The 24,301-nt window shown below is 42.8% G+C and overlaps 1 protein-coding gene across 4 annotated transcripts in view; it reads right to left on the bottom strand.

Moving 5' to 3' along the window:
* Positions 1-15,721: 15,721 nt before the first annotated feature.
* LOC132085279 (sodium channel protein type 5 subunit alpha-like) overlaps positions 15,722-24,301 on the bottom strand; it is a 178,663-nt gene continuing 170,083 nt past the window's right edge. For all 4 annotated transcript variants that reach the window (XM_059490655.1, XM_059490670.1, XM_059490677.1 and 1 more), the window contains 4 exons: positions 23,527-23,668; positions 23,016-23,116; positions 22,261-22,531; positions 15,722-20,588 (listed from right to left, as the gene is read on the bottom strand). In XM_059490655.1, coding sequence (XP_059346638.1) covers positions 19,351-20,588; positions 22,261-22,531; positions 23,016-23,116; positions 23,527-23,668 — 1,752 coding nt within the window. In that variant the 3' untranslated portion in view covers positions 15,722-19,350. The remainder of the gene's footprint in view (positions 20,589-22,260; positions 22,532-23,015; positions 23,117-23,526; positions 23,669-24,301) is intronic.

The raw sequence follows: 24,301 nt of genomic DNA, 5'->3' as shown, positions 1-24,301 counted from the left end.
TTTCCTCCTGAGAAGCTGAGAAGCCTCAGGAACAAAATGTAAACATTGATTATCTGCTGCTGTGGAATGCAACAGGTGCATCTGTGATTGGCCCATGTGGTTGTTTCTAATTAATGGCCAATCACAGTCAGCTGGCTCAGACTTTCTGTCCGAGCCACAAACCTTTGTTATCATTCCTTTTCTATTCTTATCTAGCCTTCTGATGAAATCCTTTCTTCTATTCTTTTAGTATAATTTTAATGCAATATATCATAAAATAATAAATCAGCCTTCTGAAACATGGAGTCAGATCCTCATCTCTTCCCTCACCCTCAGACCCCTGTGAACACGGTCACACCTTTCTATGTCTGACTGATCAATGCCAGTCCCTGCCATTCCCAGGGGGCTGCAAACGCATCCTCCCAATGTCCTGCAGTTTGACAGACACTGCCAGTGCTGTCTGCTGACTCCCAGCACATCCCTCCAAAATCCTGGGCTGCTGCATCGTGTTAAAGTGATGGATGAGGAAGAGCTGTACCCAGCGGATTCAAACCTCTCCTTGTTAGTGCTTAAAGGTTGCTTCACATCTGGATCCCATTAAAAAAACCTATACCAGTTTGGTTGCTAAATAAAGCTCATCCAGGTGTAAGACTAAATGAACAAACATTTCTAGTAACACTGGTATTGTCTGGTTTTTGTCTGGTCACCACTGGTTTATGTGCCACCAGTGGTGACCTTGTGTTACCTTTATAGAAAGGGCTAAGCCATACTAGGGATAGGTTCCAACTGGATCCCTTTCCTCATTAAGTAAAATAATCATCATGCCACCTCTGACTCATGCGCTTTTGGGGCACCTCCTACTCATTTCCAGCTTCACACCTTCTGTTTTTTTCTGATATCTGGAAAAACCAGCCTTTTTCTATTTCTACCTGCCCTTGGGACAGGCAGGGAGATGAGAGGGAGTGCTGCATTCTCTTGGCTTACACCATGGGACATCCCACCTCTCTGTGTGGAGGTGGGGGAGAGTTCCCAATTTATCTTGTTCATTTCCTAAACCCACACTGAGAAGGGGCATTTCTGAGAAAGGAACTGAAAGGAGATCTGAAAGATGTTCAAGTGCCTTAGACTTCATAGAATCATAGACATGATTCTTCCTTCAGGGGTGGAAGGGACCTTAAAGATCATCTCCTTCCTACTCCCCTGCCATGGGCAGAGAATCCTCCACTCTACCAGGCTGATCAAAGCCCCACCTAACCCAGCTTGAACATTTCCAGGTGTGGGGTATCCACCACTTCTCTGGGAAAAATTTGCCTCATAATGTCCCTTGGGAAGATCTACTCAGGAGATTCTTTCTGCTTTCCAGTCCCATCTGAGTAACAATCTCTCTTCTCACGGTCCTGAACAGTGACAGGGCAGAGGGAGCCTCAACCAAGGGAGGATTGGACCTTGCTGGGCTGAAAAAAAAAAATGTTATTTTCTAATTAACACTGTAATTATTTCCTTTTTTGCCCTTCTACCTCATCTGTGTATATACACTCCATCCATTCACCCACATCTCAAAGGGCAGAGGATGCTGACAGATTCCTCAAGGGTCTATTCTGCATTGTCACCCTTTGGTTGCATTTAGGGCTGGGTACAACCTGAGTTCATTTTAAACCTGTTAGAGCAGCATTGGGGTCAGCATGGGCTGAAACATGTCCCCAGGCCAGCAGATGAATCAGTGCACACAGGGCTCTGCCTCATGCCTGTGGTGACCCTGCCATCGGTACCTCAGCTGTGCAATACCCATTTCCCAAGGCATGTCTGCACAGTGCTCCTAGCAGGAGTGTCACCAGAATAAAATCTTGGGCTCCAGCCACTGTCCAAACCACAAAGCCTCCCTTCTCCTGGTAAACAGCAGCTGCTGTGCTTCCCAGAAGTGACCACACTTCAGCAATGGCTGTTGCAATGTAAATATTTTCTAACCCACCAGAGACACGTGGGCAGGCCGTCCTTAGGGGTTTGTCTCCTTAAAGTGAGAGATGCAAGTGTGGAGCTGGGTGGCCACACAGGGTTTGTTCCTTCATACAGAGTGCAAGAGCAGGTGATCACGGATTTGCTGTTTCAGAGCAGCTGCCAGCTGAATCCCACCACAAATGGTTCAGTAGTTCTTGGGGGGGGGGGGGGGGGGGGTCTCTGTGGTCAGGATGACTCCGAGATGTGTCGGAGAGGCTCTTTTACCAAAGAGCCTGGCAACCAAAGAAGGAGTCAGGATTCTTCTGTTCTGGTTCTCAAGGTTGTTTATTTGCTGTTATCTGTAACATTCTTTCCCTGGCCTGCTGAGGTCCATTCAGCAGGTCTGTGGCACACTGCCCACCTTCAGACGTGGTGCTATCTTTTGTACTAAAAACTATGTGTACATTATTTACAATAATTTCCCAATACCTATCACCTATGTTAGACAGTGTGTTCCTACCTTAAACCAATCCAAAAGTGCCACTATCACCCAGAAGATGGAGGCTAGGAAGAAGGAGAAAAAAGGACAAGACATGCCCAAATCCCTCCATCTTGGGACCCCAAACCCCCATTCTATAAACCCCAAAATTCTGCTTTTCAATCTATGACAAACTATCATTCTACTTAAACTTTCATGGCTTGTAATTTCTCATATAAGGTTGGTAATTTTTTCCATGGGTCAAAATCAAAGGCACAGGGGTCTTGGGCTCTGTGCCAAGGCCTCTGAGCCCCCTGGCAGGGGCTGGAGCCATCCAGGGCAGCCAGAGGGATGTCCTGGGTTCTGACAAGTAGTCACCTAATCAAGGATATTAGAGGTGCTGAACCTCAGGAGAAAGAACAGTGATCTTATAATGAACCTGATTGTGGCAGAAGAGTGGCAGCCCCATGGTGCCATGGCATTGCTGGCACTGGGCAGTCCGTGCCATGTGTCTTCAGCCCAGTTCCTGTAGGAAAGCAACTGGAGATGGGATTGCAAGTCATCAGTACTCCACAGCTGAGTCCCACAGACCCAGCAGTACCCAGAGAGACAATATTTCACTGTGTGGCTGGAAGGAAGCTGTGCAAGTGATTTTAGAGATTATTGACATCACCATTGCCACCAAAATCCTCTAGGACAGTGATCATTTCTTTAGGCTGTTCCAGGGAAAGCCAACATGGCAGGGGAGCCAAAAAAAGTTACAACAGATCAAGCAGGCTTCAGGTAACAGCTTTTAGTTGCTGATGCACAGCAGGATATTTCTCAACCCCTTTTTCAAATATGCATGAGGCTGGACACCGTTCAGTTGTCAATAGCATATTAAGGATGTATACCTTGAAGAGATATTAGGTGACCTTGGTTCTTTGCAGCATCAGCAACCTGGGACAAAGGCAGGTTTTGCTCAAGGCCAGGGCTGGGCTTGACATGGATTTTCAGGGAAGCAAGCTGGATCTGGGGCAGCTTTCCTGCCCCTGCAATCACAGTGCTGTGCTGCAGCAGCTCCCAGCTCTGCTCACTCTGCATTAACCATGGAGAGGCTCTTCCAGGTGCTGCAAAAACATCAGTGGGAAATGGGGACTCCCACCTCCAGGACATGGTACAGCTACTAGAGAGGAATTAAATTCTGCCAGCAGTGCCAGAGACATCTGGTGTGAGCTGGATGCCCAAGCTTGACCAAAGCTTGAAGTTGTAGCCTGAATCTTAATGGAACAAAAGGCAGAGAAAGGAGCAGCACATTCAGAGAGAAAACTGAGGAGCCCAAATGCTTGAGCACAATATTTCAATGTAGTGGCTTCAGGCAAAACTGCCCTTAATGAACATAAACATAATTTTGGTTCAGTCAAAATGTTTAACATAAAGTTGCCCAAACGATCTGAATTTGGGACTTTGTTCAACTATTGAAAGTAAACCATCTGTTGGCTGCACTACTCTCACTGGAAGTTAGGAAAAATCCTGGCCAAAAATTAACCAGTGAGGAGCTGCATTTGGAACCCAGGGCATCCCTCTGACTGCCCTGGATGACTCAAGACCCTGGCAGGGGGCTCAGAGACCTTGGCACAGAGTCAAAAACACCTGTGCCTTTGATTTTAACTCATGGAAACAACTACCAACTTTGTGTGAGGAGTTACAAGCCACAAGGGTTTGAGTAAAATGATAGTTAATTTATCCCAGGGTGAAAAAGTAGAATTTTGGGGATTTAGAATGGGGGTTCAAGAGGCAAGATGGAGGGATCTGGGTGTGTCCTGTCCTTCTTCTTCTTCTTGCTCTCCATCTTCTGCTGTGATGGTGACACTTTTGGATTGGTTTAGAGTAAAGACAAACTGTCTAACATAGGTGATAGGTATTGGAAAATTATTGTAAATAATGTACACGTAGTTTTTGGTATAACAGGATAACACTGCCCCAAGGGCAGTCAGAGTGCCACAACCCAACCCGCCAGACAGACCTCAGCAGGTCAGAGAAAGAATGTTATAGATAACAGAAAATAAGCAACCTTGAGAACAAGAGCCAAAGAATTCTGTCTTCTTCTTCAGTCTCAGGGCTGGGGAAAAGAGACTTTCCAACACCTCAGGGTCATCTTGATACCAGAGACCTCATCAGCTGCAGAGCTCCATGCCTGAGGGGAGGAAAGGGGTGAGGAGCTGGGGTGTTTCTGGAGAGTTCCTTGGCATGGCTGATGCTCCCATGAGGCATCCCATGGCCTCTGAGCTTCAAACACAGCCATGGGCAGCAGGACAGACTGAGTCTGCCCCAAGGCTGGAGGACATCCTCTGCCTCTGCTCTTCAGAAAGCACCTTGAGAGCAAAAAGGGAATCCTTGTTTTCCCCTCTCAGAGTTCTGAGCATGAAATCCTCATAAAGATTCCAAGTGTCAGCAGAAAGCTCACTCCTGGAACTTGCCCACTGCTTCTCTGTGGCAGAAACTACATTTGCTCTGCGTAAAAGCCTCTGCTTGCTCACAGCTGAGTGATCACCAGCTTTTAATGTGCCATGACAAGGACGGCTGGGTGTTGAACCTCTTGGCTCTGCTGCAAGATCACTTTTAGCCTGCAGTGCAGTTTGAGCCTTCCTGCTGAGCGTGGCAGGAGACAGACCAAGATTTCTTAGATGCCTTTTTGCTGGGCACAGAGGGACAGCTGCTGTTGGGAGAGCTGCCCAGAGCACCCTTTGTGGCTCAGCAGCATTCATACTGCACACAGGGAGAGGGGAGGAAAGTGGATTTACTGCTGAGTCAGGTGCATTTGTCCCACTCTGGCCTTGGGGTGATGCTGCTGTCACACAGTGAAGTGAGCTGTCTCCAGCACAAGGAATATCACTGATAAACATAAAGTAAAGAGATTTAACAAGAAGGAATTAACAGCAACACCACACTACACTTACACCTTACGTCATTGTCTGCTTGGGATGGCATTCTGGCCCAGCAGGTTTTCTCCCCAGGAATGATGATAACACTACCCAGCTCGTGCTTTGCATTCCCTGTGGTCATCTTCCTGCAAGCCAGCAGATATTTGAACCCCACCACCATTAGATTTTGTGGTTACTTTGTAATGCAAGTGTAATTGAGCCCTTCTGTGGCTTTGGCTTCATTAATGTTGAGCTCATTTTTAGAGTATGAAATAGCCTACCTTTTACATCCTCAGAAAATGAAGAACAGGCTTTGGCCCAGCAAAATGTCCTCAAAAGCCCAGGATGGAGAAGAGGAGTCCTCTCCAGGTGACTTGCTTTCAGAAATTCCTCCTGAAATCATGTATTTCATGTATACTCTATATTTTCCATGTATACACACACACGAATGCAGAGCTCTGCTTTTCTGGTTTTATTTTTTAAAATATTATGAGATTGGTTAGACTTAAAGTGAAAAAAAATAAAAAATCAGCAGACATCCTTTCCCCAAACTCCCAGTTTCTAGGAGCCTACCAAGGAGAGCTCTCAAACCAGCATCTCTCACACTTTTTGGAGGCGTGACAGGCCAGCCAGGTTTCTCACTGGGACTGAACAGATGGAGGAGCAGCCTGTCCTAGGGAACTTCCCAGGCTTCTCCCTGGCTGGAAGAGCCCTTTGTCAAAATGATTATTCCTATGCCACTGAGCAAGACCAGACACAGAATTCAGTGCTGCCACGCCAAAGCTGTTCTGAGCGCTGCAGTGCTTGCTCTCTCTGTGCTTGCTGGTCGTGTTAACAGCTTGGCGCTGTCCCCAGGTCATCCCATGCCACCCATATTTCATCCCTCTGCACCCTTCCCAGTTTCTGATTGTCTCCCATCTCCAGCTGCCTGTTCTGCCAACATTGCTGTTTCCAGCAGCCTTTTCCCCTCCAGGAAGGTTTGGAGGTTTTGGGAGGCACTGGTCTGGCAGCCTGCACTGACAGGTGAACAGGGAAAGAGCCCTGGCACAGCTCTGATTTAGATCAGTCTCCCAGACATGATTTTCAGGGTTCAGACTGACTAAGGACTGCTTCAGCTGAGCAGGTTGGAAGGTGAGACCCCACTCAGAAGGACCAGAGTTTAGTCCTGCCATCCCATTAAGCCTCTGGGCAAGAAAATCAACTCTGGCATTCACATTTTCTGGAAAAATCCCTTCACCCCGGACTTTTCTCCTGGGAAGATGCAAAGCCTCAGAGAAAAGGGAAACAATTCTTATCTCATTTGCTTCTCCTGTGTTTTGCTCATGTGGAATGTGTTTGGAGATTGTTTATCCACAGGTGATTGTTCCATTGGATTCTGCTGTGAGTTGTTTTCACTCTCTGGCCAATCAGTGCCAAGCTGTGTTGAGACTCTGGAAAAGAGTCACGAGTTTTCATTATTATCTTTTTAGCATTCTGTAAGTATCCTTTCTGTATTCTTTAGTATAGTTTTGTATAGTATTCTTTAATATAATATAGTATCATAAAATAATAAATTAGCCTTCTGAGAACATGGAGTCAGATTCATCATTCCTTCCTTCCTACATCTGGGGTAACCCAAATATAAAATCAACTTGATTTTGGTATCCAGCAGGAATGTAACTTGTATGAGCTGGAAACACAGCCCAAGATGTGGTCCATGCAGATTAACCAGCCTGACTGTCTCACTGCCCCAAAACTACTGAGGACTGAGTTAACAGAGGGCAGGCTTTTATTTGGCTCACCTAAAAGCTAAAGACAGAGTAAACAAAACCCAAACTCAATAGTTGGAATTTAATATGTATCCTTACAAAGAGGAAAATTAACAGAAAATTAGTGTTTGGAACCAGCATAGGGTATCTCAAGCATTTTGGAGGTGGGAGGGAATGCAGCATGTCTCTTGCTGGATGTGAGGTGTGCCTTGTGCCCAGGTTTATAGACAGAGCTGAAGCCAGGGAATATTTTATTCACATTGAAGCCACCACCTTCTCTTTGCTTTTGTCAGCGACACGGTGCCCTTAAGGAAATCTGAGCCTTGCAGACAGACCTGTCTGGCCCCATTAGCTTGGGAGGGAGATGAGTGTTTGGAGTGGAAAACTCTCATCCCGGATCTTTCATAGACCAATGAGACAGAGCACCAAGGTGCAAACATGGGAGTGAGTCACTGCAAGCTGAAATGAAATCTAAGTATTAATAACAGCATCTTCACAGTGAGCTTTGGTGATCCCCAGGCAGGGGGGAAAACAGACTTACAGGGTAAAGAAGCTGTTTGTGGGCCTGATGGAGAGCAGGAATTCTCCCTCTTTCAATAAAGGGATTTATTTGCTGAGTAGGTGATAACATCAAGCTGACACCCCTGGAGGGAGAGCATCCCAATTTAGGATAGCATCATAAGTATGTTTTGCCAGTCACTATGAAGGTATTTACATGCATTTAATCCTCACAGTCAGCTGGTGTGAGAGTCAAAGCTCTCAAATTAGAGCTGGGTAAGGACCTTAAGCTTCAGGCTTCAGGGATTTGGACACAGCTCTGAGACCACGACTGTTATACTTGCAAGCATCAACTGCCTACACCAAGAATGGAGAGGATTAAAAAAGCTCAGATTGATAATTGCAAACATCATCAGATAAAAAGATTGCTGCAGGATCATGTTTCGTCTCATTCTTTACCCTGGGAAGGTTCTTTTAACTTCATTTGAAGTTTACTTCAGGACAGAATGCTGAGGATGACAGTCCTGCTTGCCTACACGGAGGTGACAATGTAATTTTACTGAAAATCCCCCACCTCCCACCAGTTCTGAGCACTTGAACTGAATTCCTTTCAGAGGGAACTAAGGAGGGGAGTCCAGTGTGACCATGAAGGAGTGTGCTTTCTCCACTCTTCTCAATACAGGTTGCAATACTGAATAACTTGAGAGGGGTAAAGCTCTCGGGTTTGTGTTGCTGAAATGGCTCCTGAGGTATTAAAGAGTCTTTTTTCCCAGCCCCATGACTGAAGAAGAAGTCGAGATTCGTCGGTTCTGCTTTTCAAGGTTGTTTATTTTCTCTTATCTATCACATTCTTTCTCTGACCCGCTGAGGTCTGTCCAGCAGGTCGGGTTGTGGCACACTGACCACCTTCAGGGCAGTGTTATCTTTTTATACTAAGAACTACCTGCACTTTATTTACAATAATTTTCCAATACCTATCACCTATGTTAGGCAGTCTGTTCTACTCTAAACCAATTCAAAAGTGTCACCATCACAGCAGAAGATGGAGGGCAAGAAGAAGAAGAAGGACAGGACACACCCAGATCCCTCCATCTTGCCTCTTGAACCCCCATTCTAAAACCCCAAAATTCTACTTTTTCACCCTGTGACAAATTCACTATCATTCTACTCAAACTCTTGCGGCTTGTAACTCCTCACACAAAGTTGGTAGTTTTTTCCATGGGTTAAAATGGAAGGCACAGGTGTTTTTGACTCCATGCCAAGGTCTCTGAGCCCCCTGTCAGGGTCTCGAGCCATCCAGGGCAGCCAGAGGAATGTCCTGGGTTCCGACATAAAGCAGCAAGCCATCCCTCCCTGTGTCTCTGCATCCTTATAAAGCAACAGCCTCACCAGCCCTGTTAGGTTTGGACTGGGGCCACGTTTACCACCTTCTGGGGCCTGGGTAGCTCTCCACCTTCCCCTGTCAGTGTCCGGGAGTGTTTCTATGCCAAACACTCCAAGAATGTGGAGGCTGACTAATCTTGAGGCTCCCCATCCTTCCCAGGGAGGCTGAGGTGAGAGGGGATCACAGCTGCTGGGTGCCAGGCTCACACTCTGCCTCCTGGAGCTGTTAAGTCCTCAAGACCCTGCCTAAAAGTGATCTTTGCAGCCTTTGTGGGTTTAAGGCTCCTGGTATATGCATACCATATGTGAAAGGCAAGATTTTCTTATGGTGAAATAGGATAGGACAACAGTGGGGTGAAAAACTGGGGTTTTATCCTTGGTGGTCACACCTGACCTGTGCACCCCTGACCTCATGGGGGACAATGTATCTTGGGCTGCACTAAGCAATGGCAGGCTCAGAATAGGGTCAGAAACATGATTTCAGCTCAGCATTTCCCTTTCTGGAAGGGAAGATATCCTCCCCGAAGCCTAGAAAGCCTCTGTGAGTGAGAAGTCAGGTGTTTTCTGGCCTCTGTTGTTTTATCAGTGGACAGTGGGATAGTTCACTCAGTCCAGCTGTACTGCAAATGCCATTGCAAGGAGCTGCTTTATTCCCAGCCAGTCACTGCTGGCAAAAAAAAAAAAAAAAAATTACAAAAAAAACACCCCAAAACAAAAACCCAAACAAACAAACAAACAAACACCCAAACAACAATTCACTATGGCTTGAATGGCAAAAATATTTGACCTTAAACGAGGGCATTTTAGTTTTGGTTTGGGTTTGTTTGTTTTTTTTTTTTTTTTTTATCCTATATTAACATCCAGCTCTGTAAGGAAAGGAGAGAAACAGCTTGGCTAATAATTGCTCATAAGAGTAGCATCACTGGGGTTGAATATTACAGGGTTCCTGAGGGGCTTTCCTCTGGCAGAGAGGAGAAAGAGAATTTGAGTCCAAGTTCCCAACGCAGCCGTGAGTTTTAAAAAGCAAATAACAAAATCTTATTTCCAGTGGATGTATTCTCTAGCCCACCACATCTTTTGTTTTGACTTGCTGTATCACAGTGCTTTGTGATGAACTTCCTGGGAGGTGAATCCCACCCCTGTAGCAGGAGCACATGGAGATTGCTGCCCTCTGCACCTTCTCACTGCCTGGAGAGGAGAGTGCAGCGAAACCCTGGGGCTGCAGAGCCTGCCCAGCTCAGCCCTGCAGCGTTTCTGTGGAGATAAAAGATTTGGAGCAGCAGGGCTGCAGATAAGCAGTTATCAGCGCTGTGCACACACAGAGGTGTCTGCCATGGCACTGCACACAAGCTGCATCACTGCTGATGCTCCCCAGGTGACTGTCACCTGCTGTGAGAGATTTATGCCAGTGTCATCAGCACTGAGCTTCCCCCCCTCACCTGCCCACCGCACTATTCAGCAGCTGCTCCTACCAAAGCAAATCGAGGTACTCGCAAACTTCTGATCCACACCTTGTCATTGTCATATTTTCTGGAAAATTCCTTCGCCAGGATTTTTGCCTGGGAAGCTGAGAAGCCCGAGAGAAAAAAGAAAACAAATTCTTGTCTCATTTGCTTCTCCTGTATTTTGCTGCTTTGGAATGTGTTTGGACATTGTTTGCAAACAGGTGATTGTTTCATTGGTTTCATGTCAGTTGTTTTGACTCATTGGCCAATCAGGGCCAGGCTGTGTCAAGGCTCTGGAGAAAGTCACGAGTTTTTCATTAGTATCTTTGTAGCCTTCTTTCTGTATCCTTTAGTATAGTTTTAGTATAGCATTCTTTATTTTAATAGAGATAATAATAAATTAGCCTTCTGAGAACATGGAGTCAGATTCGTCATTTCCTTCCTTCATCCGGGATCCCCGCATGAGACCACCTTGCTTTTCCCATTTTTTTCTCCAACTTTTTCTGAGGAGAACTTCACATCTGTACAGCTGTGGAGAGAGGTACAGGAAGGATCTTACCTCTAAGGTGCATAGCTGTCCTCCCAGCTCCTCCTGGAAAACACAAAGTAAAATAACTTCTGTGGTGTTTGTGAGGTTCCCAGAACGAGGTGAGAGATGAGAATCTGACTCCATGTTCTCAGAAGGCTGATTTATTATTTTATGATATGATACGATATATGATATATGATATATGATATATGATATATGATATATGATATATGATATATGATATATGATATATGATATATGATATATGATATATGATATGGTATGGTATGGTATGATATGATATGATATGATATGATATGATATGATATGATATGATATGATATGATATGATAGAATATACTACACTGAAGAAACTATACTAAAGAAAGAGAAAGGATACATCAGAAGGTTTAACAAGAATCATAATAAAAACCCTTGACTCCTCAGAGCCTTGACACAGCTGGACTGTGATCAGTCATTAAGAAAAAGACAATTCACATGGAACCAAATATTCACCAGTTGGAAAACAATGTCCAAGCCACATTCCAAAGCAGCAAACACAGGAGCAGCAATCTGATAATTCTTATCTTCATTCCTCTCTGAGGCTTCTCAGCTTCCCAGGAGAAAATCCTGGGCAAAGAGGTTTTTTCAGAAAATATCACAGTGACAACCTTCCATCTCAAATATCTTCCCATTGGACAATGGCGGCAATCCAAACAAAGCTCACGGCACCAGAACTAAAACCATGTGGTTTTCTGTGTTTTGTGCCATGGAATTGCTGGTCCTTGGTGGCAAAGCAAATGCAAAATAATTGTTCCCCCTACAACACAAGTCATTTATATGATCTGCCTCTGTGAGTCATATATATGGCCTACCTGTGCCTCTGTGTGAAAATGTTTTATCTTTCCTTAGGACTTGACCTCTTTTTACAACCTTTCCTGCTCACCAGATTTGCACATTCTCCTCAGTTGATTTTTTTTTAAAAACTCATAGGAATTAATTTATCTCTGAGACTTCCATCCCTCAACCAAACCAGACTGAAATAGGCCAAGGGAGAGACACAGGCAGAGGTGCATGGACCCTGTGACCATTATTGTTACAGCAGTAGCCAGGTAGGTCCTGAGAGGCACCTGCCCTCCTTTGAGGGCTGGTATCTTCCCTGCCTGGGTAAGAAGCTCCTTCTCCTACTGTACAGAAGAAATAGCTCTCTTTACGCCATTTAAATTACCTTTACCTCATTTCAGTTATCTTTGCCCCATTTCAACTGTCTTCACCCCATTGCAACCACAGGCTTTAGAGAAGACCCTGCACATGTGCAGCACAGCTCTGCTGAAGCTCTTGACACAGCTACAAAGCTCCTCCTGCAGCATCCAGAGCAACCCACCTCAAACCCACAGCATCCCACCTCCTCACAAGGAACACCTTCTCTTCTGCCTCCCTCTAAGGTTTTCCAGCAAACCTGCCAGAAAATCCAGATTCCAACAGAGCCAGCCAAGCCCCAGAGCATCCCTTCAGTCCCCACTCCTGTAGAAAGAGAAAGGAATTTGATTGAAGCTCCCTCTGGCTCTTTCTCTGCCTTGCCTGGCTTGAGGGCAGCGTGAAATAGGCAGCTCTCCTATTTAAGGTTTAGCATGGCTGTGGCTGCAAGTGATGGCTTTTTTGATGACTTAAAGGGAACCTATAAGGAAGATGGGGATAAATGTTTTAAGGGAGTTCTGTTGTGACAGGATGAGGAGTAATGGTTCTAAACTAAAAGATAGGAGACTCAGACAAGTATAGGGAATAATTTTTTTACAATGAGGGTGGTGAGGCACTGGAACAAGAGGAGCTGGGTCTGCCCTATCCTTGGAAGTGTTCAAGGGCAGATTGACAGGGGCTCTGAGCAACCTGGTCTAGTGGAAAGTGTCCCTGCTCACTGCAGGGCAGTGGGATTGGGTGGCTTTTAAAGGTCCTTTCAAACCCAACCCAAAGATCCAAGATTCAATGAGTCTGTGTCATCAAGACTGCCACCAAGAGCTGAACTGTCCCATATTGCATTGAGCCCTGTCACTCCAGGTTTGTATCCTTTATAGCAATTCTTATAATGAACACAGCTTGTCCCTGAGCTAAAAATGAAAATCATGTAATTTTTGCTTGGTCTGCAAGTTTTGCAAGAGAATTAAGGCAAACTTGTGCAACTGGGACTGTCTATCTAGATGAACAAAAAAAAAAAGTGTTAAAAACCTGGTTTCCCTATAGGAATTGCTAAATTCTCTTTAGCTTTAGAGAAACTGAGATTCCACAGAAGCCACAGAGGTTCTAAAGTAGAGCTACATAGTTCAAGTCACCTTTAAACTTCTTTTAAAACCATGCATGGTTTTATCATAATTGTCTGTGTCCTTTGTTTTTTTTTCTCTTGAAGCCCCATTTTTTGACTAAAATAAAAACCAGAAAGTTTGAAAATATGACCAGATCATATAAACTTGAAGTTTTGGGGGTATTAAAAATAAAGTAGTGGTAGTAGCAGTAATAATAATAATGAGAAGTAGAAGAAAATTAAACAATTCTTTTAAATTAAAATCTCATTATTTAAGCCACTTTGCTGAAATTTGAACACTGCTTAGAAGTTTCCAGGACTGCAGTTATTTTCTAGGGAAAAAAACACCTCTAGTGCTCTGACGTGCCTGCGATTCCCAACCCAACGTGAAGCAATGAAATTCCAGGGAAAAAACAAAAACAGCTGCAGCAGCAGTCTCAGAAACTTTGCCATGGCAAAGGCACATGGGCCAGGAGCTGCCCAAAGCCCTGTTTGTCAGCTGGCTAAAATAGCTCAGGCGGAGGTGCTGACAAACCCATGCCTGTGCTGCAGCCCAACACCTCCAGCCCTCGCGGGGTTATCGGTGACGTTTGACCGCGAAGCATTTTTTTGCTGGCTGCCAATGGCTATTCCCCCAGGACTATTTGCTTTCACATGCTTTCCCTTTGACACGGCTGCTATTTCTTTGCGATATGTAAACACTCAGGAGGATTTCCATGTTTGTTCTTCACCCAGCCCGGACGGTGTTTCGCGGCTCGAAGGGAGAATTGACGCGGAGGAGCAGCCGCTCCACAGGCGTCCGGCGCTTTCTCTTCCTGTGCTCTGCTCCTGTTTTCTCCAGCTATAAACCCAGCTCTGCTCCAGTCTCCACACCCCTGGCACACAGCAGGAAAATGCATTCCTGATGCTAGAAACACAACTGCCATCCTACATGGGCGTCCTTTACATCCCACAGGAGACTTTGCGCTGCAGAGCATTTATTCTGTATTTTTCCCCTTCCTACAGCAATGTTTTCTGACTTTAAAAAGCCTCTTTCAATCTCAAGCAAATTACTAATATGTGACTTTTCCTGAGAAAACTTACTGGTTGCCTGTGCTGCTGTTAGCTCTCTCTCTTAATTCTCTGACTTTTTTCCAAAGGGATCTTGATGTATAATAAGACGATGTGCATCAAAAGTAAAAAGGAACAGAAACCACTAAAGAAAAAGAAATCTCAAAATGAATCTAGAAATTGCAGGCCCTGACTCCAACCTCATGGATTGCACCTAGGCTTGATTTAATAGATCTGCTGCTTTGTAAAATCAACTTTATTTTACTTATTAATGTAGTTTAGCCACAAGAGAGTAGCTGCAAGAGATTTAAATTGGATATTAGGAAGAAATTATTCATTGTGAGGGTGGTGAGACACTAGAACAGGTTTTCCAGAGAAGCTACTGCTGCCTGTCCTGGAAGGGTTCAAGACCAGGTTGCATCAGGCTTGGGGTAACCTGGTCCAGTGGAAGGTGTCCCTGCCCATGGCAGGGGGATTTGGAACCAGGTGATGTTTTAGGTTCATTCCAACACAAATAATTCTATGTTTAAAAAAAACAAGTATAAAAATCCACATTTTCAAAGGAGACAGTCCTCCAAGTTCCTTGCTAGGGCTAGAAAAGAAGAAATCCAATTGGCAAATTTTGGGGTTTTTAAAATTTCATCCTGAAAATGAAAAAAAATCTGAAATCCTTCAGAAACTTTCCCAAGACCTGCATGAAAATAAGGAGAGTTCTCTAACCCAAAACAGTCCCTAGCACAGTGATGGGAATAGATCTATAGAAGTTAGGCAATTATAGTAAAAATCTAGATGTGAAAATCTTCCTAGTGGGGATCATGACACTGAATTTCCTCTACGAGGGAATTTTGACCACAAATTCTAACAAGGAATTTCCTTAACTAACCTGACATGTCTCCATGGAGAATTCTAATTTCAGCAAACTGCTCCTTCCAAACCAAAAATATCTTCCTGAATTTCAGACAGATTCACTCTGTACACGTTGACTCAGAAGTCAAATTATTGTATGACATATTTTAGCAAATGCTTATTAAAAAAAACCACTTCTCCACAAGTCAGACTGCCCCAGGTTAATTTAAAACATAATTATAAACTGATTTTTATTAAACTAATTCAAAGGTCTGACTGAATTTTTTCATTGCAGCTCAAACTAGTTAAACTAGTTTTCCTCCAGCTAATTCTACTGGGCAGGATGGGTTGAAATATCAATGTTGGGTTCATCCTCTGAATGATTCTGTTTGAAGAGAGACTTTTGAATCTGCTTTGAATTAATCTGATGTAGCCAGAAATTCTCCACTGAATTCAAGAAGATTTTAATTCTCTGTAGGTTGCCTTCCAATGTAAGGTGAAATGGAGGGTTTTTCATCAACAAGCCTCCTAGCAAAAGTCACTATGCATTCCCCAAATAAATATGTAGAAAAAGAGTCAGAGAAATTATAACATAAATGTTGACAACATAACAAAAAAAAAGCAGAGGAAATATTTGTTATCCTTATTTATTTAATAAAGAAACATAATAAACTTGAATTTTTCCAGGTACAAACAGCTTAATATGTCCTATGATATTGGCTGATATTTTCCTTGCTCTTTTTGTAGCTTGAGTGATTCATGTGGTAGCCTTTATTGAACAAATCAACAGGAAAAAAAAATGGTAGCACTCACCATGCTTATAGACAGTGTGGGCCAACTATTGAGTTTGTGTCTTAAACTAAATCACTGCACTGGGAGGTTGTATCATGGCTCGATTCAGATCAGCATCTCCAGTAACAAAGATCTACAAGTGAGGTTATTTGACATTTTTGAGGGGAGTTCTGCATACCATACAAAGATACCATTCCCTCTTCATCCCTAAAGAAACACACCACAGAACAATAGAAAACCCAATAGAAAACCGACCTTCCAGTTACAAAGGTTTTTGAAAGCAATTTACAATTCAGTTTTAGAAAGTTGCACTGTAAACATCTAGATTTAAGACCCTCTTTCAGATTTTTTTTTGCATTACTTTTCTTTTTTTTTTTTTAATAGAGGTTTTGGGTAAAAGAACCATTTGTAATTGCATCAGTACTATAGGGTCTCACAGCAATGACACTCAAATGTTCAACTCAAGGGTGAAATGACCAAAGGAAGGGCTCTTCTCTAATAAAATCAGTGACCAGCTAATTGTCTCTTTACATTCCGTTCATTACTGGGCCTGACTCTTAATAAAAACAGCTGTTGAATATTTTCTAATATAAGTTGCAAATAACTAAAATATTTTTAAAGCAGCATAACCAACGACTCACTTCTGAGTGCAGGCTGGCGTTTTCCTTGGGTTTCAGACAGTTTACATCATACATTAAAAAAATCACATGAGAAATGCTCCTTTTTCCTTAGCATTTTTCCCTCCTTTTTTTTTTTTTTAAAGTTCTAAAGCTTTGAAAGGAAAATAATTTTGCTACTTGTCAGACAATAAATGCTTGTTCAGCAAGTAATGAATGTACTATTTTCTAATTAAACAGTTTCATTAGAGGCAGCGGCTTGTTGCTAATGATCGATAAATCCCATTGAGGGGAAAACATTTTAATCAGTAAGTCGTGTCCTCCGAGTGTCAGCCACTCTATAAACTCACAAGATACATATATATGTATAGATATACGTATGTGTGTGTGTGTATATATATATATATGCATATAAATATAAAAATCGCATACTCTTTCTGGGTGATATGTACAGTCAGAATAACATTACAGCATAAATACACAGGGAATATAAAGTTTCTCTAATTTGAGAAGCCTTGAGCAATTCTGAGTTTTTGGGGGAGGTGAGGAGTGGGGAGGGGGGAAGGAATAAAGAATGTTTTTACTTCAAGGAACGACGAGTAGTCCCCTTAAGTTAGAATCTAATTACATACAAGATTTAAAGGCAACAAAATGCCCAGAGGAACAGCCCTATGTTATACACCATAGACATGGGGTTAAAAGGGCAAGAGAGCATGATTATAATAATACTTATATAGTATGGTTCATTCCCTTATAGCACTTTGCAATCAGAAAGTCTTACAACACCCCTGTGAGGTAGGTAAGTATTATTATTCCCATTTTACAGATGGGTAAACTGAGGCACAGATAGGTTAAATTATTTGCCTAAAAATCATGTAGTAAGAATCAGGAATAGACCCCAGGAATCCTGATGGCAAATCCTCTGAATTAACCGATAGACCACTCTCAAGTGAATGCCTGAGACACCTCTCAATGAATGGAGAGAATATATTAGCCCATATTTACACAGATACATTGTCATCCTTTTGACATGTTGTCGCACATATTCTGACTTGTTTAGAGGACAGATAACAATGGCCATAGATAAACTTGACTGTAACGTGTTGCTTTAATTCTTGTTGCCAACCGCATGTGGTTTTTTGACTCCTTCACAACCTGGGATGTAACTAAATGTTAATGACAATACACCTTAAATACATTCTTGATATCTTTGCTTCTCCAAGGTGAAAAAGCACAATTACTCTTCCTTTAAAGTGCAATGGCTCATTACAGAAATCTCAAGATTTTTCATGAAGTCCAACCAAACCCAAGTACAATCAGTCTGAAGGTGAAAAAGAAAGAACTTGTCTGTAATGATGGACATGTCTCTATATTCCATAAATAATTTCTCACATTCTATCGAGGCTGAAAGATAATAAATAATAACCTATGTTAGCACGTAAAACCTCTAATACTTTTCTACAGCCACACATCCACCTTTCACCACATTGTCATTTCTTTGGCCTGAAGCTGAAGGACACATCAACTGTAAATATTACTTTGCCTACAGGAATGAGGATATAGATATTATCTAGTAGCTTTTTATATAAGTTCCTGTATTTCTTGTCCTTCCCCAGAAATCTAACCATACTATCTGAGAAAATGAAAGATGGACCTTGAGTAAAAAGGATTCAAACCCTCAAACTTTGTGTACAGATCCAGAGGTAATTCCCCTCCCACATTCTTGATCACACTGTCACAGCTGTTCTGCACGGCCCAGTTGGCATTGACTTATTACTGCTAATAGTATTTGCAATTTTTTTTTTTTTAGAGTAATATTGATGCACAGAGTTCAAAATAAGGCTGCTTTGCTCAGTGTTCCTGGGGAAAATGTAACCTATCCCACTACCTTAACAGAAACTTTGCCAGCCTAGATGGTGCTTTGGATCACTACACACAAACGTGATGCGCTACTTCTATGGCGAGTTTGATTGCGGATTTCAAAGCAGATTCTTGAAACATACTAAAAAATTAGTGCTTTTATTAACAGTTTTACAAACAGAATCCATTATTGTCTGGTTTCCTGAAGGATAGAACAAGCCATTTCTCTCATTACTTTGACATCATTTGCTTCTCTGTTTTTTGTTGTTTTCTTTTTGTGTGTGTGTTTCTGCTGATGTGCAGTTGCAAGTCCCAAGAGGGAGGGCTTAGTGTAATCAACAGTTTAATTGTTGCTAATTTGATACTTCAATTATCAACAACTTTCCTCTTCAAGTGATGGGGATCCCACAAGTTTCTATTACCTTGACTCAGAGTTCATGATCCTTACATGAAGAGTGTAAGGATCATTAATCTCCATGGAAAAAGAGACTTCATTTGTTTTTTAAGTAAAAAAATATCAAATATAATAAATTTATGAAAGACCATTCACAACATATACAGTAAGTGTTACATTTTGCTACAGCAGCTGTGATTTTTTTTTTCTTTTTAGAATGCAAGGTCATACATCGCCATAAGTAAACACACTAATATGAGTAAGACCTTAAATGAATGTATACAGCCAGGCTTTATCTGTGGATAGATATACACTGTGTTTACTGTTTTACAGTCTAGCCTATTCTTATTCACACCATTGATATAACAGCTGTGACCCTGCAGAGAATCTTCCTGTGCATATATAAATATAAATATTGAGCCAAGTCAAAAAGAGCAGGGTCAAATGTTATATGACTTACTAGACTCCTGTAGTTAAGGGTAAAAACTCCACTTTTTTCTTTTGCAACTAATTTTTAATACGAAGGCTGCTTCAATCGTTGTGTAGTTACAGCATTACATTCTGTAAACAATGTTTTAAAGCATTCTAAACAAACACTTAAACAATTGATTCCTTATCCTTGTCGGGTGAGAGAAGACAATCTATAGCCTCATCGCTTTTGCTCACGTCCGTGATCTTCAGCTGGAGGTTTTCACTCGTGCCTCGGGTGACGCTGTCGTAGGACGGAGGGAAGGAGGTGGAGGACAGAGTTTCTGATTTGTCTATGGGCCTGCCGTAGTTTTCGTTCATCATGAACGCAATGAGACCCTCCTTCTCGGGCGCATCGTCCTCCAGGATGCTGCTGCTCTCCAAAGTTCTGTGCCGGTACAGGTAGGATGCCTGCTTCATGGAGCGCCGGAACAAGTGTCTCCTGTAGGCCCTCTGGATGACGATGGCGGAGACCTCTTCTTGTTTCCGCCTGAGCGTCGTTGTTATCGGCTCGTAGGAGATCTTGGAGGGGTTGGCTGCCATGAACTTCTCTTCCATCTGTATTTTAAGGGCATCCATCTCCCCAGATTCTCCTAGCACCCTTTTTGTAAAAGCAAACAAAATATCCAAGCAATGGATCCTGTCTCCGCTGACCATGGGCAGGTCCATCGCTATGAGTTTGATTTTGTTGGGTTTCGCTATGCGCAAAGGTTCTGACAGCGCGTCTGCAAAGTCTGAAAGTGCAGAATACTCAATAAACTGAGTGGCTTCGGGGTCAAACTTCTCCCAGATTTCATAGAACATATCAAAATCATCCTCGCTTAGAGGCTCTGTACTTTCCTCAGTGGCTACACTGAAGTTCTCTAAAATAATGGCTATATACATGTTTACAACAATGAGAAATGATATAATGATATATGTGACAAAGAATAAAATCCCTACGGCAGGGCTCCCGCAGTCTCCCTTTGAGCCATTTGCATTGGGGAGGTTTGGGTCACAATATGGTGGCCCAGTGTTTAAAATGGGGTTGAGAAGACCATCCCAGCCAGCTGACGTGGTGATTTGGAAGAGACAGAGCATGCTGTTAGCAAAGGTTTGGAAGTTGAACATGTCATCAATCCCATACTCCTTCTTCACGTAGGCAAAGTTAGCCATGCCAAAAATGGCATAAATGAACATGACCAGGAACAGCAAGAGGCCAATGTTGAACAGAGCAGGAAGGGACATCATTAAGGCAAAGAGCAGAGTTCGAATTCCTTTGGCTCCCCGGATGAGTCTCAGGATCCGGCCGATCCGAGCCAAACGAATGACTCTGAAGAGTGTGGGAGAGAAGAAATATTTCTGGATGATGTCAGAAAGTACGGTGCCTTGAAAAGAAAAGAGATAGACAGCAAGTTAGTACATGGGAAATAATCCCAGGCTTTCCTTTTAAAGCAATCAGTCAGGATTATTGAGAAAATAAATGGTAAGTTGCCCAGAGTGGAAGGCTCACAATGAAGGGAAAGGCATTGCTGCTTTTTCATGCCCATTTAATCCATAAGAACTTGTGAGGCTGTAAGCAAAGAATGGTAGTGGCAATTTTATTAAGGGAAAGCTTTTCTGTTGGTAATGAGAAACCAAGATCAAGTCAAGACACAGATAACTGCAGCTTTTTGACCGTGATCCACCTAAGAAATTTGTCTTGAGTGCAGATGTCAGAATTTTTCTGATATGACAACATTTTTGTCTGTAAAATAATAAGTCAGAAATGCTGGTGTGCTTGGCTGTTTTATTTGAGCTACCACCAGAACAGTGCAGGTTTTTACTGTGTAACCACTTGGTTGGTTATTTGCTTATAAATTTTTCCAGTTTCCCTGATGGGCTGGGAGGGAACTAAGGGCTAAGGCTGCGCTAACAAGGAAACGAGCTTGCACCCCTGTATTAAACTCTTCCTGCAGGAGCAGAGCTCTTGGTCCAGAATGTCTAATGCCAAGTCCGTGGCTGCACTGAGCCCTGCTGAGCTCCTGTCTCCCACAGGAAAAGGGCTCACTGGCATGGCCCAAGGCTTCTGGAACAGCCTGGCTGGTCATGGGACAGCCCTGTGAGCAGCATGACAGCTCTGGTTCACTGTGTGCTATGGGCATATCCAGAGCTTCTGACAACAAGGTTCTGGTGACAACTGTGTGGCAATGATGTTCCCTGGGTGACCCAAACCTGTGATATCCAGGCTGTTCAATGCCCCCAAAGCACAGGTGGGTGTCTGAGCACTAGAGATCTGCACTGGGATCTTGCAGCTTCCCCAGTCCTCTACAGGGTGTTCAGAGCAGCAGGAGCATCAGCGGGTGTTTTCCTAACACAACACTTTTTCATTCACCTATGCCCTCCCTTAAAATGGAAACTTTTTTCCAGAAGAGTTGAATTTCTGAGCTCTTTTTGCTCACTGTATCAGTTGATCACCTTCCAGTTGCTGCTACTTCCAACTTTAGTGAAAACTCTTGTGGTAGGATTTTGGATTCATTTGACCTGCACTTCTTTAGCATCTAAATACATCTCCAGAACAGCAAATGGTACAAGTTACTAATAAAACTCTATCTTCCTGTTTCATCCCTTGGATGTATTAGGGTGGGGAGCTCTAGTAAGAGGCTGAGAAAAGTCAGATTCACTGCACTGCCCTGAAGGACTATTTCAAACTTTTGTAATAAAAAAAAAATAGCAAAGCAATAGCAATCCACGTGTGGCACTTTCATGTGGCTTTTTTATTTCTCTGTCATTGGCTCTTAGGCAGAACTGGTGTTAAGTGTATGTGGAGGCCAGTTTGTGTTTAATCAACAGGCACCATTAAATGTAGAGTTTGATAAACCTCCTAATTTTTCTGATCAAACCAGTCTTTGTTAGGCAGTAGCATGCTAGTTATAATTACATATTAAAACTGTGTTTAGGATTCAATTCTCTAAAAGAGAAGTTGAAAGCATGTATTACTGCACAAAATTAATTTTGCCAATTAATTTTACATCTGCCTTTATAACCTTGGAGTCTGGGTGAAAATCCAGGGTCACCTACCTACGATGGACAGAATCACAACCACAAAGTCAAAAATGTTCCAGCCGTTGGTGAAGTAGTAGTGCCGCAGAGCCAACATTTTGAAGATGCACTCCCCAGTGAAGATGGCAACAAAAAGCATGTTGATTTTGTGGAGGATATTCACTTTTTCTTGACTTTGGTCATCTGTTTCCACCATCATGGTAACCATGTTAAGGCAGATGAGAATCATGATGGAGACATCGAAGGCTTGTTTTGAGACGACATCGAAAATAAAACCTTGGTATTTGTTCTGGGGGAAAGGAAAAGGTTTAGTTGGGAAATTTAAACCATGTAAAAATTATCTCCTGATTGATCAGAAAGTAGAGGAAAACAGGCAATACATTGCATCTGATTGGAAATTCATAAACTTTAAAATTATGATGAATATTTCTTTGATGGAGTTTTCAAACCCATTTGCTCCTAACGCTCTTTGAAACTGCTGTAAACAAGACACTGGACTTTGGCCATGAATTTATTCAGTGCAGGCAGGTGGCCACTGGCGTAGGTAAATGGCACATGTAAATTGCAATGTTAGTCAATGCTGCAGAAGAGGGAATTTTGTACCACAGGTCACTGGACTTGTAAATATCATCCAAAATCAAAACATATGATTATTAAGTGCCTTTCATCTGGGAGCAATAAATCTTCCTATGCTGGAGAGTGGAATGGTGCTAATTCTAGTAAATAAACATTCAACTATTACACAAAGTTCAACTTAATTATGCTGTTCTTACCAGCGGCCTTGGGATTGGCTTTTGAGGTTTCTTAGATCCCAGCTTTTTCATTGCATTATAATATTTTTTCTGTTCTTCTGTCATGAAGATGTCCTGGCCACCTAAGTATAGGGTGAGAACAACACCATTACTTTTGATGAAGAGAGCTTGCCTCTGCCCCCCTTCCAAAGGGTGATTCCTCTCCTATTTAATTTCCTTTTAATGTAGCTTTCATCAGGTTGGACTGCCAGGAGGACACCAGGCCAGTCTGTGCCCCTGTGTCAAATCTTGTGCCAGAGATCCCATCTGCCTGAGCTGCTTTGCTGCATTTTATGGGGAGTAGAGTCTCCCACCCTATATTTTCAGGATGCTCATGCTCTAGGGACACTAGGGACTGCTACAGCTGTGCCTTTGTAGAAATCCTGAAGGTGCTTTCTGCAGATGCTCTGCCACTGCTGATCTCAAGGGTGCTTTGGCAAAGCCGTTGCTGATAAATCTGCGGTCACAGGATGATGTGTAGCATATGCACTACTTATCTTTTTCTTTTGTTGGTTAAAATTGTCAATGATGACACCAATGAAGAGGTTCAGTGTGAAGAAAGAGCCGAAGATGATGAAAATCACAAAGTAAAGGTACATGTATAAATTACATTCCCACTCAGGCTGCTCCTCGCACTGCAAAGGGAAAAGGGAGAGTGTGAAAATGACACCAACCTCTGCACACATCCAAATGTTGATGCAGTCAGAACAAAGCTGTCCATTAGAAATAAAAGTTATGAAAAATTAGAAAAATACTGTGACTCCTGTGAGCAGTCAGCTCTCCTTTGAAGTTTACTACTGGTATCTGCAATGCCACAGTAATTTCAGCAACACTTCACAACACTGACACAGCAATCACGCTGATCCAGAAAGGGCAACTCCAGAACAAATCCTACCAAATGTTCTCGGTCTGAACACAGAAGAGGAAAAGAATCCATTTTCTGATTATCCTAATGCCTGCATGAACTAATGGTACTTACAATAAAACAGAAGTATGATTGCAGTATAATTGAATCCTAATGAAAAACACTGCATTTTTAAGTGCAATTTTTTTTAAGTGAGGGGTGGAATGGAATAAGGTCTGTTGCTGAAGATCTGAGGAAGATGTGACTTGAGTCTGATAACCTCAAATCACCTCTGCTGTGTTTGGTGACAGTGCTCAGATTTGCCCCATCAGCTCCTGGTATCTAAACAAGGTGCATTCCCTAAATGCCATATTTTCTTGTGGGTAATCTATGAGTTTCATTCAGCAGCAGGGAAGATACCTGT

Source organism: Ammospiza nelsoni, chromosome 1 (genome assembly GCF_027579445.1).
Source record: "Ammospiza nelsoni isolate bAmmNel1 chromosome 1, bAmmNel1.pri, whole genome shotgun sequence".
Taxonomy (NCBI): domain Eukaryota; kingdom Metazoa; phylum Chordata; class Aves; order Passeriformes; family Passerellidae; genus Ammospiza; species Ammospiza nelsoni.
This window is presented reverse-complemented; position numbering and strand designations above follow the sequence as displayed.